The sequence below is a fragment of the Cyprinus carpio genome, chromosome A5 (genome assembly GCF_018340385.1).
Source record: "Cyprinus carpio isolate SPL01 chromosome A5, ASM1834038v1, whole genome shotgun sequence".
Taxonomy (NCBI): Eukaryota; Metazoa; Chordata; class Actinopteri; order Cypriniformes; family Cyprinidae; genus Cyprinus; species Cyprinus carpio.
In genome coordinates this window covers 17,468,758-17,484,681 of record NC_056576.1, presented here as the reverse complement: position 1 = coordinate 17,484,681, position 15,924 = coordinate 17,468,758, and the positions used below count along the sequence as shown (strand labels likewise).

Here is a 15,924-nt window from a genome sequence, read left to right as displayed (position 1 = left end):
TTGACCACAAACTTTTGAATGGTAGTGTAAATAGACTAATGGGTGGTTACTGTAGTTTGCATGTTATTTGAGTATTTTTGAGTATTCATCAGTGGCCACAGTTGCAGTGTTACAAACAGTTTTTTGTATAAGACTTCAATATGCACATATTGTGTGTGTTGTTTGCCTCAATCTAGCATGTTGTCTGTTATGTTCAGGCCTTTCATGATTGGAATGGTCATGTATCATATTACTGCCTGTGCTATGGTGGACATTCATCATTCATGCTGCACTTTGTGTACAACATTGGATATTTTGAAATGCGTGGCATGTTTTGATGTGTTGGGAGAAAGCATGCTTTTTCCAGTGGGTGCATTAAGATTTCTGGTACAGTTCTTCATGTGTCGTTTGAAATATGGACTGATGTCCTTTGTGGATGTGTGTATGGATGGATGAATGTGTGTGCTCAGGAGTACCTCAAACTCTCAGATGTATATAAGATGTATGGGAACGGATGTATCCCTGCCCAGACTGCCTTCCCTAACGCTCTTTGTCTACCGCTGGCTGTAACATCAGACACACCTCGTGAGGTATGACTCCTCCACTCACTCTTTCATCCATGACAGAATCTTTTTCCTTGCCTCACCACCTCCCGTTTCTCTTTCCAATGCCATTTATTCCTAGTTTGTGGCTTTTCTTTTTATGATGCTGTCAGAATAACGCACTGGCTGTCTTCTCTTGAAACTGTTTTTTTTCATATCTTCCCAACTCTCTTTCCAGCTGTCTTTGTTGTTGTTGTATCATCTGCCTTTGCTATGCTTTTGTATACCTAAAATGCCCTCATTACATTTTGTGTTTGTGTGTGATGGTTTGATTGTGTAAAGGAGTATGTGACAGTCAGTCAGTTAAACCAGCTTTTCGGGATGCCCAAAGTTGCCCCCTCCCCCACATCTTCAGTCCAGTCATTCCAAGCTATTGTCGCTGACCCTGTCCACTCCAGCCACACATCCCAGTGTGGCTCCTCCCAGTCACTTCCTGTTGAGGTGTGTATTTCCAGTTGTCGAGGTGTTCATGATTTTATTTAACACCGTTTGTGTCGATCTGGCTGATTCTTTTTGAATATTTGAATAATGTGGGATTCCAGGCTTTTTAGTTCTGTGGTTTTATGAGATCTACTTTTAATTTTCTGATCTAAATACCACTCCATATTTTCAATGCATGTATCTCTTCTTTCCTTGCTGTATTTTCCCTCTCTTTTTCTCATCCATCCTCCCTTTACCTGAACTGCACTTCAGACCCAGCCTGCATGGATTAGGCCTTCGATCCCCAGGTTAGATTCAGAACGCTGGTACCAGGAAATTATGGCACCCAGTCATGAATCTCCTCCCCCTCTGCCAGCTAAGTGTATCTCCTCACGTAAACCTATGCAGGTAAACTCTCATCATTTGTCTGTCTTCTTTTCTGCTTGCATTCTTTGTCTTTTGTCTGTCCTTAGTGTACGTTGTGTTTTGAATCTCGCCTAAAATAATTGCCACTCTTTTTTCAATATAAAATGACATGAAAAGCAGTACTTTTACGTAAAGCACTTGATGTTCGGTCTTTGTTGCTGGTTTTGGTTGCTTTGGTGTGGTTTTCTTCCTTGCTGAGGGGGCAGGTTGCCATAGTTGTCAATTTGGATGGATAGTATGAATAAATGAGGGATGAATAACACTGAAATGTGTTGTTGTCAGATCTATAAGCAGGACGGTGAGCTGGGACAGACCAATGGCACCTTTACACCCCCGCCGTCCAGCATGACTACATCAGGCAGAAACACACCCACCAAAGTAAAGACAGTTTAAACCATAACCTCTGACTGTCAAAAACTCTTTTGTTGCTGTTGTTGTAAAGAGGCTACAATATACAGTCTCAATTTTTGAAGACAACTTTTGTTGGGCTAAAGTATAGAGAGCCAAAGTAGAAAAAAATCTCTGATTAAAAAAAGGTATTAGCGATGAACCAATCCAACCAGCAATGAGGTGAATCACAACATTGTAGACCTTTCAGTATTTGAAAACTGAACAAAACACCAAGGTACAAGACTGTGTAATCAACAGATTTAATGAGAGAGAGAAATCAATTGAATTTAAATTTAGATATTCATCTTACTTTAAAGGCAAAGGTGACGTGTAATATGTATTTAATCATTCAAATGTTACATTGGGCAATGTGTCATATACTTGGCCAGACAGATGATGAAAATTAAAAAAAGCCCACGGTTGCTCCATAATAACTGTGTAAATGTTTTCAAATGTGTCACTTTTTATTTATCTCTTCTTTTATATCTTCAGAGTCTACCAGATCTGTCTCCTGCTTATTTGGACTTAGACTCCAAAAGAGAGTGGGATCAGCAGGGCAGAGGTAGCCCATCACTTATTATTATAAGTATTATTAGTTTGTAAACAGTATGTGTTGAATAATTCAAGTTGCAGCACCATGATCTTCTCTGGATGTATTTTTCTAGGGCTCTATACATGTGATGATTCCAGAATCAGGCCTATAGATCCTAAACAGAGCAACTGGGGGGCACCACAGGGTTCTCACTCCCCTTGCCCACCTTCAGGTGCTCCCATGGTGCACCACTCCATTCTGCACCACCACGCACCCCCAGCTGGAGAGTCAGCGTATGACACTCTGAGTTTGGAGAGCTCTGACAGCGTGGAGACCAGCGTATCTACCGGCAACAACTCCGCCTGTTCACCTGAAAGGTGAGGCACAGTTGTCAACGGAACCCTTCGTTCTGCTTCCATTCCCCTGACAACAGGTCACGCTGCCCAATTTCCCCATAAATGTTTTTTTTTTAATCCTTTTCCCAGAATAGGTCCTGGGTTGTTTCCATGACAACACATACATCCATACAAAGAGACATGCTATTCTTCTCGTCTTCAAAGTTTGGTCTTGTCCTGAGGCAGAACGAGCACAGAATGTCATTTTAAAGTATGCGCTCCTTTGAGCCAGGGAGGCTTCAGGTGTTTTGTCAGATGCTGAAGTCATGAAAAGACATTCTCTTGATGTTGCCCTGCTTTTCAGATAAAGGCAAAGCATTTTTAGCATCTTGCTACTTTATCAAGGTGTAGTTTTTAAAAAGTCATATTTGGACATTTTACCAAATGCAAATATGTGTATAAATGATTATGAGTTTTAACCAAACTAAACATTACATTGATACACAATGCTTTTCAAAAGGGACAGTAAACACTTTTAAATAGATAGAAAAAAAATCAAATAAATGATTTTCAAAAATGTCACAATTTTCACAAAAATATTAAGCAGCACTGTTTTCAACATTGATAATAATTAGATATATTATTTGAACACTAAATCAGCATATTAGAAAGGAGGATTATGTGACACTGAATACTGGAGTAATGACTCCTGAAAATTCATCTGTCATCACATGAATAAATTACATTTGAAAATATATGTAAAATATAAATAGAAAAATCATTTTCAATTATTATACTATTACACAAATCAACTGTTTTAGTGTATATTTAATAACATAAATGCAATCTTGGGGAGCATAAGATAATTTTTAAAAACATAATAACCCCTAACTTCTAAATGGTAGTGTATATAATGCTTGACAATTATATATTTTCAATATTATTTTAATTTAATAATAATGATTTTTCAGAGCATGTATTAGATAATTGAAGGCAGAAATAATCTGTCTGGAGTGCGCACGTCTTCAGCCAATGGTAGCACCACAGCAACAGTATCAGTATCCGTTTCTCCCTTAGCAGCAATGGACAGACAGGACTGAGGCTGGAGGAGATGGAAAAGATGTTGAAGGAGGCCCAGCAGGAGAAAGCCAGACTGGTGGAGAGTCGAGTGAGTACCATTAATCTTTAATTGTCTGTTAAATATCTCCCTGTCTCTCATATAAAATAAATCTTTCTCATGAATTTAAAAAGGAAGCCCCTGGTCCCTTTGGCATTACTGCATTAAAGATTGTTTCTTACCTACAAAGAGTGATAGACATGAAAGGCTGGATCTTAACAAGCTCTCCCACAGTAATACTCACTCAGACAATCTCTTCCTGAATTATTTTTCAAGTATTCCCAGTCTTTCCACACTGTGTGTTTTATGTATTTGTATGCATTTCCCCCCCATAACCTATTAAATCTTCTCACAGTGGATTTGAAGCCCCTCTGTGTCTTAATCTGTGTGTCTGTCTGTTATTTTTTTGTCAGGAGAGGGAAGTCCAGGCACGAAAGCAGCTGCTGGAGGCTGAGAGAAGGCGGCGAGAGGAGATGGAGAGGAGGCTACAAGATGAGACTGCGCACAGGCAGAGACTTGTGGAGGAAGAGGTCAAGCTGAGAGAAAAACAGTGTTCCCAGGTCAGTACTCTGGTGAACCCCTCAAATCAGCAATACAGATAGTCGCCCAGTCTTTTTTTAGGTAGACATAAAATCCTCACATTTTCCAAGAGATACAAGGGACAATACATAAGGCTTGCATTAATAAGTCATTAATAAATATTAATAATCATGAGCAGTAGTTCATTTACATGAATGTATATTTGGGTCAGTGATGTGGTGCTAAGGTTATTCAAGAATACATTGAAAATATAATTTAAACTACGAAATTACTTGAATACACCTCTTATAAGTGATTTTGATATTTTATTTATTTTTATTAATTTTTTTAATTATATTTATGTTTTATATTATTTAATTTATGCTATTATTTAATATAATTTTTTAAAAAATGAGTCTAGGAATAACTGTCCAGCAATTGTAAAAAAAAAAAACATTAAAAGGCTTCATGAAAAGAAATGTTGGCATAAGTAGTGTGGCATTTTATTATTATTTTAAAAAAAAAAGCAGTTGAAGCAGTAGTATATAAAGAACTTTCTGTCAATTCAAAATAAGTGTGGTATAAACAACCAGCAGAAACCCAGAAAATAGAGAGGACCCCTTTAGTTTATTACATTTCTATCTAGTTGAATAAACATTAACTACAATATTTAGCATAATATAATGTGTATACAAAATGTAACACCATGTTAGTGTTAAAAATAGAAGTGTTTGAAACACACACACACACAGTTGAACAGACAGTCTCACTGTCTGCGTACAACTCTGAACACAGCAGTGTGCTTCGCTGGTGCTGCTCTGAGGTCAGCGAATGTTTTGAGTTGCGTTTTAAAAGTCTTTATGAGCTCACTGGCTCAGCTTGACTGGGCCAGACGGGAGCAGCTCCGCACAGCAGGTGGATGAGAGGAGACACGCAGACAGATGGTGAGAGGGAGACAGCAGAACGAAGATAAGATGGGAGGAAGAGGAGGGGTGTGAGACAGAGGCAAGGAAGGGCAGGGCAGTAGGACACCAATGTTTTAAACACTGATAAGTGACATAACCAAAACAATGGAATCAACCTCTGATTTTTCACTGCTGTATGAATTGTGATTTTTGTGACACGTTTTCTCTTCTTAAATGTAATCACAGCATCAAAATTATCATGTAACATTTCCATCAGATATATTGTTATTATGTGTACCTGAACAAGTCGATTTTATGGAAATATTTGAGACAGTAGCTAATCTGAGCGCTGCCCTCCTCAGGCTCGGCCAATGACGCGCTATCTGCCTATTCGAAAAGAGGAGTTTGACCTGCGTTCTCATGTGGAGTCATCAGGCCACTGCGTGGACACATGTGCATATGTCATTGTTACAGAGAAAATGTGCAAGGGCCATCTTGTGAAGATGGGCGGCAAGATCAAATCCTGGAAAAAACGTTGGTTTGTCTTTGATCGACTTAAAAGGACCTTCTCTTATTATGTAGGTAAGAAAAATTTTGTATTTATTCCTGATTAAATTCTCAGCAAATAGTTGTAATGATTTTTTTTTTCACATTTTTGGGGAATTTCTTTTTTTTTAATTCAATGTTGCTTTTTTTTTTTTTTTTACTGTAATTATAAAACAGATATTTTTTCTGGCAAATTCATATACTAAATACATTTTAGTTTTTGCTTAGTATAATTCAAAATATGTAAGGTGAAAGAAAAAAGAGAAGATATAAGACCGTTAAACAAACAAACAAAAAACAATCGCACGGCATCAACAAAGTGGCTGGTGAAAGGTTTCATCTCGGTTCACTCGATTTCCGATGATCCGGTCTTTCTTTCATATGTTCTCTTTCTCACACATACGCTTTGCTCATGTGTGTAGCCTTTTCACCCCCTCACTCCCCATGTTAGTAGTGATGATGATGGTGGTGATGATGAAGATGATGAAATAAATTGCAATACTTTCTCTAGCCCAGCGTTTGTGAGGGATGGGGGTGTAGATTTACCCCTGGCTCAGTTCTGAGTAACAATACTGCACTTACAACTCTTCAAAAACATGAAACAAAAACAATTTATCCCATTACTAAGCAGATTTGTGTAACGAATAGAGGCGAGCCAAAAAAAATTAAACCGTTCAAAAGGGAAAGTAATAAATCTTATGTGTCGACAGTTGTGAGGGGGCTCACTGGAGGCTGACAAGCCTAAAACAGTGGTTTCTAATCATCTGCGTGATAGAATCAATCTGAAGAGAGCTGTTAATTTGCGCTAAGTTTCGAAAAAGGAAGTCTGTCAGAAAAGCTGCAGTGGGTGGCAGACAGTGTTAAATTGAGACAGACAGTGCTTTTAGGTGAATCGCTCTGTGCACTAGAATTCACTTTAACTATGTGCTTGTTCAGTCCCTCCGGCAAAGCTTTTAAAAAGTTCTAAGTATATCTCAAAATAAAAGATATAAAAAATATTTAAAAAAGATATTACTGAAATGTAAAACAAATGACAACAGATGTATTGTGTAATGCAAATAAACTCCAAATGGGCAATGGCAAATGTAATCTCTTCTTAATGGATAATAAAGCTGAACAATATATATATTTTTTTTTTTTCAAAAAAATTCTATTAACAGAATTTTCCTTTTCCTTACTTTTCCTCATGGATTTTATTCCTCAGATAAACATGAGACCAAACTGAAGGGTGTCATCTACTTCCAAGCCATAGAAGAGGTGTATTACGATCACCTGCGCAGTGCAACTAAGGTAATGAGTGAACTGATGTCGTGCTTTTTCAACACCTCCTGTTTACTGTCAGCATCAACAAATCAAGCTCCGTACCACTCACACTACAGCACCAACTTTGGTGAGCACACAGTGAAAGTTTAAACAGACAGGCGTCTTTTTATAAAGAGAATTTCTTACAGCAGAAGGCAAAAGAGATCAAAGGCGGCTTCATGTTCATGTACATTTCGTCATGCTTTCTTTTTTCACTTCAGCGACATGCCTTTTTTTCCCCTGCCCTGCTGTTCTCCGTCTTCTCGCACTTTAACACACACTTTGTATTTTTTTCTGTTCTTACAGAGTCCGAATCCTTCGCTAACCTTCTGTGTGAAGACTCATGATCGACTTTATTTCATGGTGGCACCATCCCCAGAGGCCATGCGTATTTGGATGGACGTCATAGTAACAGGTGCCGAGGGCTACACGCAGTTTATGACCTGAGGGAGAGTGGATGCAGTTCTGCCTGCAGTGATCTGAGAGCGGACAGGACTCTTTTAACAGGACGTGGAACATATGCAAAATTATGTTTAAAAAACTTCAGCCAGCACTGACTGATTTTTGTCATCATGACTGGAGAAGAACTGGATGCAGGCTGGCCCGATGACGACGTATTATTGTGCAACTGTTGGTCAGATTTTATGTCACTAAAAAGAGAAGTTGAAAAAAAAATATATATATATTATATATAGATGGAATGAGTGGAAGCGAGAAAGTTTGTCTCTGTACCGTTGTAATACAGACAGGAGACAGTTACAGAGCTTACAGTATTTTATGGCATTTCAAATCAATCATATGCTCAGTACTTTTTTATATATATATATATCTTTAGTTTCATGGTGCCAGTTCTTCAGATGTATCAGTGTATTACCAACAATTATCTTTACTTTCAGTTATTTAGGTGCAGTTACATGGTTACAATGAGATTAAATTTAATAGCATGTGATGGCAGTCATAATCTCCTTTTAGGAGGAAAGGCAGCATTCACAGTTTGAAATGCTATGAAAGATATTTTACTGCAATTCATGTGTTGTTGTTTTTTGCTGCAAAGATTATTATATATATAGATCATACAAGACAATTTCACATATATATATATATAATGTTTTTTGCTGCAAAGATTATTAAACAAATGGCTCAGGTGCTCAGACATGTAACTAAAAACCGTATGCCTGTTTCCTGATTTGTAACTTGATCATACAAGAGTATTTGATGGGGGACCATTGCAGTAAATATTTTTGTCTTCAAGATCTTGGTACTTTTGCACCAACATGTTTTGTCTTGCCAAAGCTTCACCCATGTTGATATGTGTACTCTGACTTGCACATCTTTTATTTCAGGGTTTTAAAATATGCCATTATGATTTATAATCAGATATTTTGTGTGTTGTGCTATTCAGATTATTGATATCCTTTTGAACATCCTCTAAATTAATGAGAAGAACAGTGTGAACTTTTGATAATTCAGTGTTATAACACTAATAATGTATTTCTAAATATTAGCTTTTTTTTTTCATTTGAAAGAAACAAGTAGCATATACTCTGAGGCAAATAAAAAAGTCTAACAAAAGTTATGGTTTTCTTGTGCTCATACAGGGGAGAGCAGAGCAAGCTGTCACACCTTTTATTTCAATGAATATTTCTCAGGTACTGATTATTTTTAAAAGTACATTTTTGCATAGACACAAATGCTAAAGTCCTGACTGCAAAATGTTTGGCCATTTCCACCAAGGAGAAAAAAATGCAGCTTATTGAATGCAAGTAGTGGGACAAAATGTAAACAACTGTTACAAAACAATTAATGAAAATGCAAAAAGGGAAATGGTAACGTACAAAAAAAAAAAATATATATATATATATATATAGGTTTTGGACAACAAATATTTATATATAGTATTAATATATATATATATATATATATATAGGTTTTGGACAACAAATATTGTAATTATTAAATTGTATAAGTGTATATAACTGCATTATTACATAGTTGACTCCTGAATTTATCTCAGTGTGGTTTTATTTTGTTCATTTGTTTACCAAGCTGATGTAACTAAAATATTATTTATTTTAATTTTTTACATTTTAAAAAATGGTTTGGAAAATTCATAGACATTTTGACCTCAAAATGTTATAGTTATTGACATATAACCTTTGTGACAACTTCCCTGTGTTATAACAAGCCCTGGTCTACCTTAACAAATCCTGTATATAAGGTTCCCAGATAAAATATATAATCATATTGGTATAACCATATTGATCCATGCATTTACATGATCCTCAAAATAAGATCCTCTCACTATATCTTGTACCTAAAATTATATCACTCACATTGCACAAACCATTATGCCATAGCCAGTGCCATATTTGCCTAACAGACAAAACCTTTTGGAGTCATAAAAAAAAAAAAAAAATGACTCCAGGAGGTCAGTTCCGCATGCATGTATTGTCAGTAATGTGAGGGTTCAGTTATAAATGACTCCTCGCTGTAACCGCAGAACACACTTAAACCAGACATCAGTTTCAACTGTTTCTGTGAATGGACATGGAATTTCCAAAGACAGTCCCACAGTATAAACAAAGTTTAAAGATGGGGGAAAAAGGTCAATTTTTTTAACTCCGACAAAGAAACCATTTCAGTTTAAAACTCTTTTTGTATTTCTCTGTTTAAGGAATTATGTCTGGAGAATAAACTGAACGCTCGCTCGTCAAGCGGTTGGTTTTCCCCGTGTGTCCGGTAGAGGGCGCAACTCGTCACGTTTCACCGCCTCAGAGCGTGTTTTCATGCTCCAGATGCGAGGGCTGGATCTGCGTTCCGCTCTGTTCTGCTGAGGCCCCGGGGCCCTGAGCTTGTTTTCTTCTCTGCCTCGCACCCATTCATTACCATAACAGTTAAATGCAGCTACAAATGTCATCAGCGTTATAATGATGCCATCTGTCTCCACCAGCAATTAATTTATCACTTGATGCTAATTCATCTCATTTTAAAATTAAGCAACTTAAAAGCAAAAGGAACCAACCTAATAAAGATAATATATGCAAAGAACGGCACGCTAATTTTTAACAACACATTTAATTCAAAAATGGAACGTGTAAACAAACAACAAAGACGCTAATTAAACCTATAAGGTCTTTGAGTTTCAAAGAGCAGTTGAAGTCTCGCATATCAAAGCAAAAGGGGAAAGTTTGTGCCTTAAAATCACTAGGGACTGAGCTGACATGATCAACTGTTGAGCCGGTGGTGAAGATCAACTCGGAGACATTTGAGTGGAGCCACTCGGGAATCGAGAGCCCTCCACTTTGAAGCCGTGATCAACCGACCTAATCCAACCATGAGAACCGCGCGCATCTTCACACAGAAGCTCAGACACACGCTGGAGCTTTCGCTGTTTACAAATGCAAAGTCACATAAACGTCAATAATATCCATTCAGAAAAATTAAGAATACACGAAGGGTGGAGGGGTTAGGGGATGGGGGAAACTCAAATCCTTGAGTTTGTACTTGAGTGGCTCGTATTTTTGTTTGAGTTGAGAGACGCACCCCAGACAGCGGCATCCCGCGGGAAGCTCGAGACAAATGCACTTTCTCAAAATCAAACAACTTTATCGCTGCCTCGCGCTCTCAAAGGAACAGTCAGTGAAATTACTGCGTTTAGTTCACTCCATGCAACACAGGTTGTTAGTCACATTATCTTTCTCTTGCAAGTTTGTTATTCTAAATAGGGTGTGTTTTGTGGGGAGGGGTCGTCAAACCTCTTGAAACCTGTTGAAATGTTATCCCTATTCCCACGACACGGTGGGAAATAAGAGTAGTTTTAATTTTTGCTAAGATTTCTACTAGATGATTCCTGTTGGATGTTGTATAAAAAAAAGTTATCGCAAGTAATCGAAACTTGAAACGAAAAAGACAACAATGAATTCAGAAGAAGATGGTGATGAAATTGTGATGTAACTGTTACTAATGTGTGCTATACATGAACTTGGCATGCTGCGTTTGCTCTCTCACCCACTCCTTATTTTCCGACTAACATACAGAGTGCCAGAGAGGGCTTTAAAAAAGCGAAAACAAAGTAAATGAAAGAAATAAACAAACATGAAAACATTAGATTTGCTTTTAATAGTATTTATCGATTAAGGCATATGCATCCTAAAACTGCATGTTTGAGCTTATTTTAATTGTTCCACCTATGGACAGCTGGATTTATGGAAGGGACCAGATTTATCACTACAAGCAGCGTTTTTAATCCTCAAAAGCTGTGATTAATTAACGCCACGGCCTGGACCTGCATCTCTATTTGCAACATCAGCTATTTAAGGTGGAAAAATCTCAATACAAACAGAAACTCAAGTATGATGGCCTCCAGTAGCACTGAAGCAGTCTGTGGCTGAGGTGCGAGATAGAGAGAGAGAATCCTCAGAGTACAGAGGAACACTACGAACAACACATGCGGGGCAGAATTAGGCCAATACCCTCTATTAATACGCATTGAGAAAAGAGCCATCAAATTTTGGAAACACCTAAAAATGAGCGACCCCAACTCTTACCATTTTAAGGCCCGTAAAATCCATGAAGTGAACCATGAAAAAAAGCCCCCTGATTCAGATGGTCCTGAAGCTCCAAAAACAAACTAACATGACTAACAACATCCAGCATCAGGACACTGAAATATTCATCCTCAAAATTCAGCCCAACCAAATTATGAAAGCACAAAAAGAAAACTTATTGGACTGAAACAACAGAAAAACAAAGTAAACTTGAATGTTATTTGGCCCTAAATAGAGATTACACAACTGCAGATTACCTGAGTACAGTGAAGAACTGTAAATTAAGAAGACAAATGACGAGGTACAGACTGAGCAATCATACTCTGACTATAGAGATGGACAGATATCGACAGCACTGGCTGCCCAAAGAGAGCCGCATCTGCCCATACTGTACCCATGGAGAAAGTGGAGACAGCAACACTTCCTCACCAGTTGCCCAAACTATCAAGACATTAGAAAGACATTTTATCCAAAATTTGAAACACTTTTCCCTGACTTCAAAATGTTAAACAATAAAACACAACTTCAATATTTATTAGGTGAAAAACAAGATTGTACCTTTTTAGCAGCAAGATACAAAAACAGGGAGGAGTCAACAAATCAGTGATGCGCCCACACACACACACACGCCACTGAATTTTAAATTGTTCATAGAATAATAAATGTTGATTTGTTCTATTTTATATATATATACACTGAACAAAATTATAAACGCAACACTTTAATTTTTGCCCCCATTTTTCATGAGCTGAACTGAAAGATCTAAGACTTTTTCTATGTACACAAAAGGCCTATTTCTCTCAAATATTGTTAACAAATCTGTCTAAATCTGTGTTATTGAGCACTTCTCCTTTGTCGAGATAATCCATCCACCTCACAAGTGTGGCATATCAGGATGCTGATTAGACAGCATGATTATTGCACAGGTGTGCCTAAGACTGGCCACAATAAAAGGCCACTCTAAAATGTGCAGTTTTATCACAGCACAATGCCACAAGTTTTGAGGGAGCGTGTAATTGGCATGCTGACTGCAGGAATGTCCACCAGAGCTGTTGCCCGTGAATTTAATGTTCATTTCTCTACCATAAGCCGTCTCCAAAGGCGTTTCAGAGAATTTGGCAGTACATCCAACCGGCCTCACAACCGCAGACCACATGTAACCACACCAGCCCAGGACCTCCACATCCAGCATCTTCACCTCCACGATCGTCTGAGACCAGCCACCCAGACAGCTGCTGCAACAATCGGTTTGCATAACCAAAGAATTTCTGCACAAACTGTCAGAAACCGTCTCAAGGAAGCTCATCTGCATGCTCGTCATCCTCATTGGGGTCTCGACCTGACTGCAGTTCGTCATCGTAACCGACTTGAGTGGGCAAATGCTCACATTCGATGGCGTCTGGCACTTTGGAGAGGTGTTCTCTTCACGGATGAATCCCGGTTTTCACTGTACAGGGCAGATGGCAGATACCGTGTATGGCGTTGTGTGGGTGAGCGGTTTGTTGCTGATGTCAACGTTGTGAATCAAGTGGCCCATGGTGGCGGTGGGGTTATGGTATGGGCAGGTGTATGTTATGGACAACAAACACAGGTGCATTTTATTGATGGCATTATGAATGCACAGAGATAGTGTGACGAGATCCTGAGGCCCATTGTTGTGCTATTCATCCACAACCATCACCTCATGTTGCAGCATGATAATGCACGGCCTCATGTTGCAAGGATCTGTACACAATTCCTAGAAGCTGAAAACATCTCAGTTCTTGCATGGCCAGCATACTCACTGGACATGTCACCCATTGAGCATGTTTGGGATGCCCTGGATTGGCATATATACGACAGCGTGTTCCAGTTCCTGCCAATATCCAGCAACTTCGCACAGCCATTGAAGAGGAGTGGACCAACATTCCACAGGCCACAATCAGCAACCTGATCAACTCTATGTGAAGGAGATGTGTTGCACTGCTTGAGGCAAATGGTGGTCACACCAGATCCTGACTGGTTTTCGAACCCCCAATACAGTAAAACTGCACATTTTAGAGTGGTCTTTTATTGTGGCCAGCCTAAGGCAAAAATCAACAACAATAATTAATTCAAAACATCACATAAAAATTAAACACCTGTGAGGTGGATGGATTATCTCGGCAAAGGAGAAGTGCTCACTAACACAGATTTAGACAGATTTATGAACAATATTTGAGCGGAATAAGCCTTTTGTGTACATAGAAAAAGTCTTAGGATCTTTGAGTTCAGCTCATGAAAAATGGGGGCAAAAACAATTATAATTTTGTTTATAATTTTGTTCAGTGTGTGTATATATATATATATAATATATATATATATATATATATATATATATATATATATATATATATAATATATATAACACATATCTGTTTTAGATTCAATGTAAACACTATGCTTTGGCAATACATTGTAACAATTGTCATGCCAATATAGCACATATTGAATTGAATTGAGAGAGAGAGAGAGAGAGAGAGAGAGAGAGAGAGAGAGAGAGAGTACTGCTGACTTTCTCTCACGCTTTGCGCAAACAGGGCGCCCCCACGGACCAATTAAGACACGGCGAGTTGGGAGAGTCAGCGCTTTCCTGGGAGAGATCCCACATTTCAACAACCATTATTATCTCAGTCTCTTCAACGTTACGACTCCGGTCACGAAGATTGCATCAGGCCTCACTTCTACAACTGCGAGGCTGAGCCGACTCACAAGAGGAATTACAGTATCACAGTATCCTTCAGAAGCCCCTCTTTGATCCCGTCGCTCTCTGACTGCTCCTCGAGAAAGCAAGTGTCATCTTGGTTCACGCAGGGCTATTAAGTGTAAATAAAATCAGTTTCTCCTCGGTCGAGGAAGACGTTAGCTTCTGCCAAAAGCTGCGGAATATTCCACCTGACAGTCTTACACTTTTCTCTCTCTCTGTTGACTTTTTTGTGTTTTTGCAAGATGTTTAGCCCTTCTTTCATTACATATCCCCTCAAAAACCGAAAAGCTAAGTTTCATAATAAAAAACAAAAACTATCTGTGGCAACTCAACTCTATAGACTCTTATGAGGTCTATAGACTATGAAGGCACAGTACAGCAAAAAAAAAGCGATTTCAATGAAACCGATCAATCAAAGACACTTGTTGCAATTATGTTTAAGACGTAGCTAAGTAACTTTTCAGTGAAAGTCGTTTAAATTCAGCGGAGACAAAACTGAAAAACACGGGCCGAAAGAGGGAGCGAGAGCGCTCGTTGCAAATCCCATGGCAACAGCAACCAGACAACACGTCTAAAATAGGGGGCAGTGTTCGCTATTACTATAGCAACAGGAAGACATAGCTCCTTCAATCAGCTTTAGGATTTGCTGAGGGGGGAAACAAAGCCTGATTCTTTGAAAAACCGTTATCAACGGGAATTAAACGAGCTGTACTTGTGAGTTTGAGGGGAATTTGTCTCGCCTCACTGTGACCGCGCATGACTTGAATAACTCAGCATAATTCTTCCTAATTAAATAAAGAATAGACAAAAAAAATAAAACAAACAATAAAAAAAAAACCACCTCCTTTCTCCCTCTAGATAGTGTTTGTGTTTCGCAGAATTTAACAGCCGCTTCTCCCAAGGGCAGCTATAGAAATGCTGATGCTGAAATGGAAATAAAGACGCCACCTGTTACACGCACTCCATTAGAATATTCAGTAGAACTAAATAGAGTTCATTTCACACTGTTATATACTTTTTACATCTCTTCTGAGTACATGTAGTGTCGGTTAATGAAGGGAACATGTAAATAAGCTATCGGTTTTGTTAAATAAAATAATAAATCTGAGCAAATCTAAGCCAGTTGTCCGCTTTATCAAATGTAAGCATATATTATCAGTATGTAACGTTAGATTACACAATTTAATCACCCTTCGGTCTAAATGAAAATCAAAATAGAATATTTGACAGAGATTAGCACAAGCCAACTGAACCGCTAAGCACACCGTTTTAAGCGGAAAGCGTCCAAAACGCGTGTCAATAAATGCCTCAACTAACGCTACAATGTTTTGTCAGTAAAGTTCCGTTAACTGCCCTTCCGCGACATGAAAGTTTAACCACTTTCAGAATTTGCTCTCGGGATGTTTACGTGAAACATGTGCACGGAGAGTGGAAACCCGAAGACCACTGGGAAGCAACGTCTCTCTGGCGGCAGCCAATGAGAGAACACAACAGTTCCTCTTCAGCCAATCGCTGCACGGCAGATTCGGTCCGTCCAGCGAATCTGCTAGCAGCTCGAAGCGCTGATGCAACTAACCTG

General features: G+C 38.5%; 1 protein-coding gene across 11 annotated transcripts in view; it reads left to right on the top strand.

Annotated features, from left to right (window-relative positions):
- LOC109079832 (pleckstrin homology-like domain family B member 1) overlaps positions 1–8,107 on the top strand; it is a 42,511-nt gene extending 34,404 nt beyond the window's left edge. For 5 of the 11 annotated variants that reach the window (XM_042755912.1, XM_042755910.1, XM_042755885.1 and 2 more), the window contains 11 exons: positions 450–569; positions 864–1,022; positions 1,275–1,409; positions 1,710–1,805; positions 2,310–2,379; positions 2,483–2,726; positions 3,762–3,852; positions 4,215–4,361; positions 5,588–5,807; positions 6,976–7,061; positions 7,380–8,107. In XM_042755912.1, coding sequence (XP_042611846.1) covers positions 450–569; positions 864–1,022; positions 1,275–1,409; positions 1,710–1,805; positions 2,310–2,379; positions 2,483–2,726; positions 3,762–3,852; positions 4,215–4,361; positions 5,588–5,807; positions 6,976–7,061; positions 7,380–7,520 — 1,509 coding nt within the window. In that variant the 3' untranslated portion in view covers positions 7,521–8,107. The remainder of the gene's footprint in view (positions 1–449; positions 570–863; positions 1,023–1,274; positions 1,410–1,709; positions 1,806–2,309; positions 2,380–2,482; positions 2,727–3,761; positions 3,853–4,214; positions 4,362–5,587; positions 5,808–6,975; positions 7,062–7,379) is intronic. The other 6 variants (XM_042755893.1, XM_042755919.1, XM_042755907.1 and 3 more) reach the window with 6 other exon arrangements.
- The last annotated feature ends 7,817 nt before the right edge of the window (positions 8,108–15,924 follow it).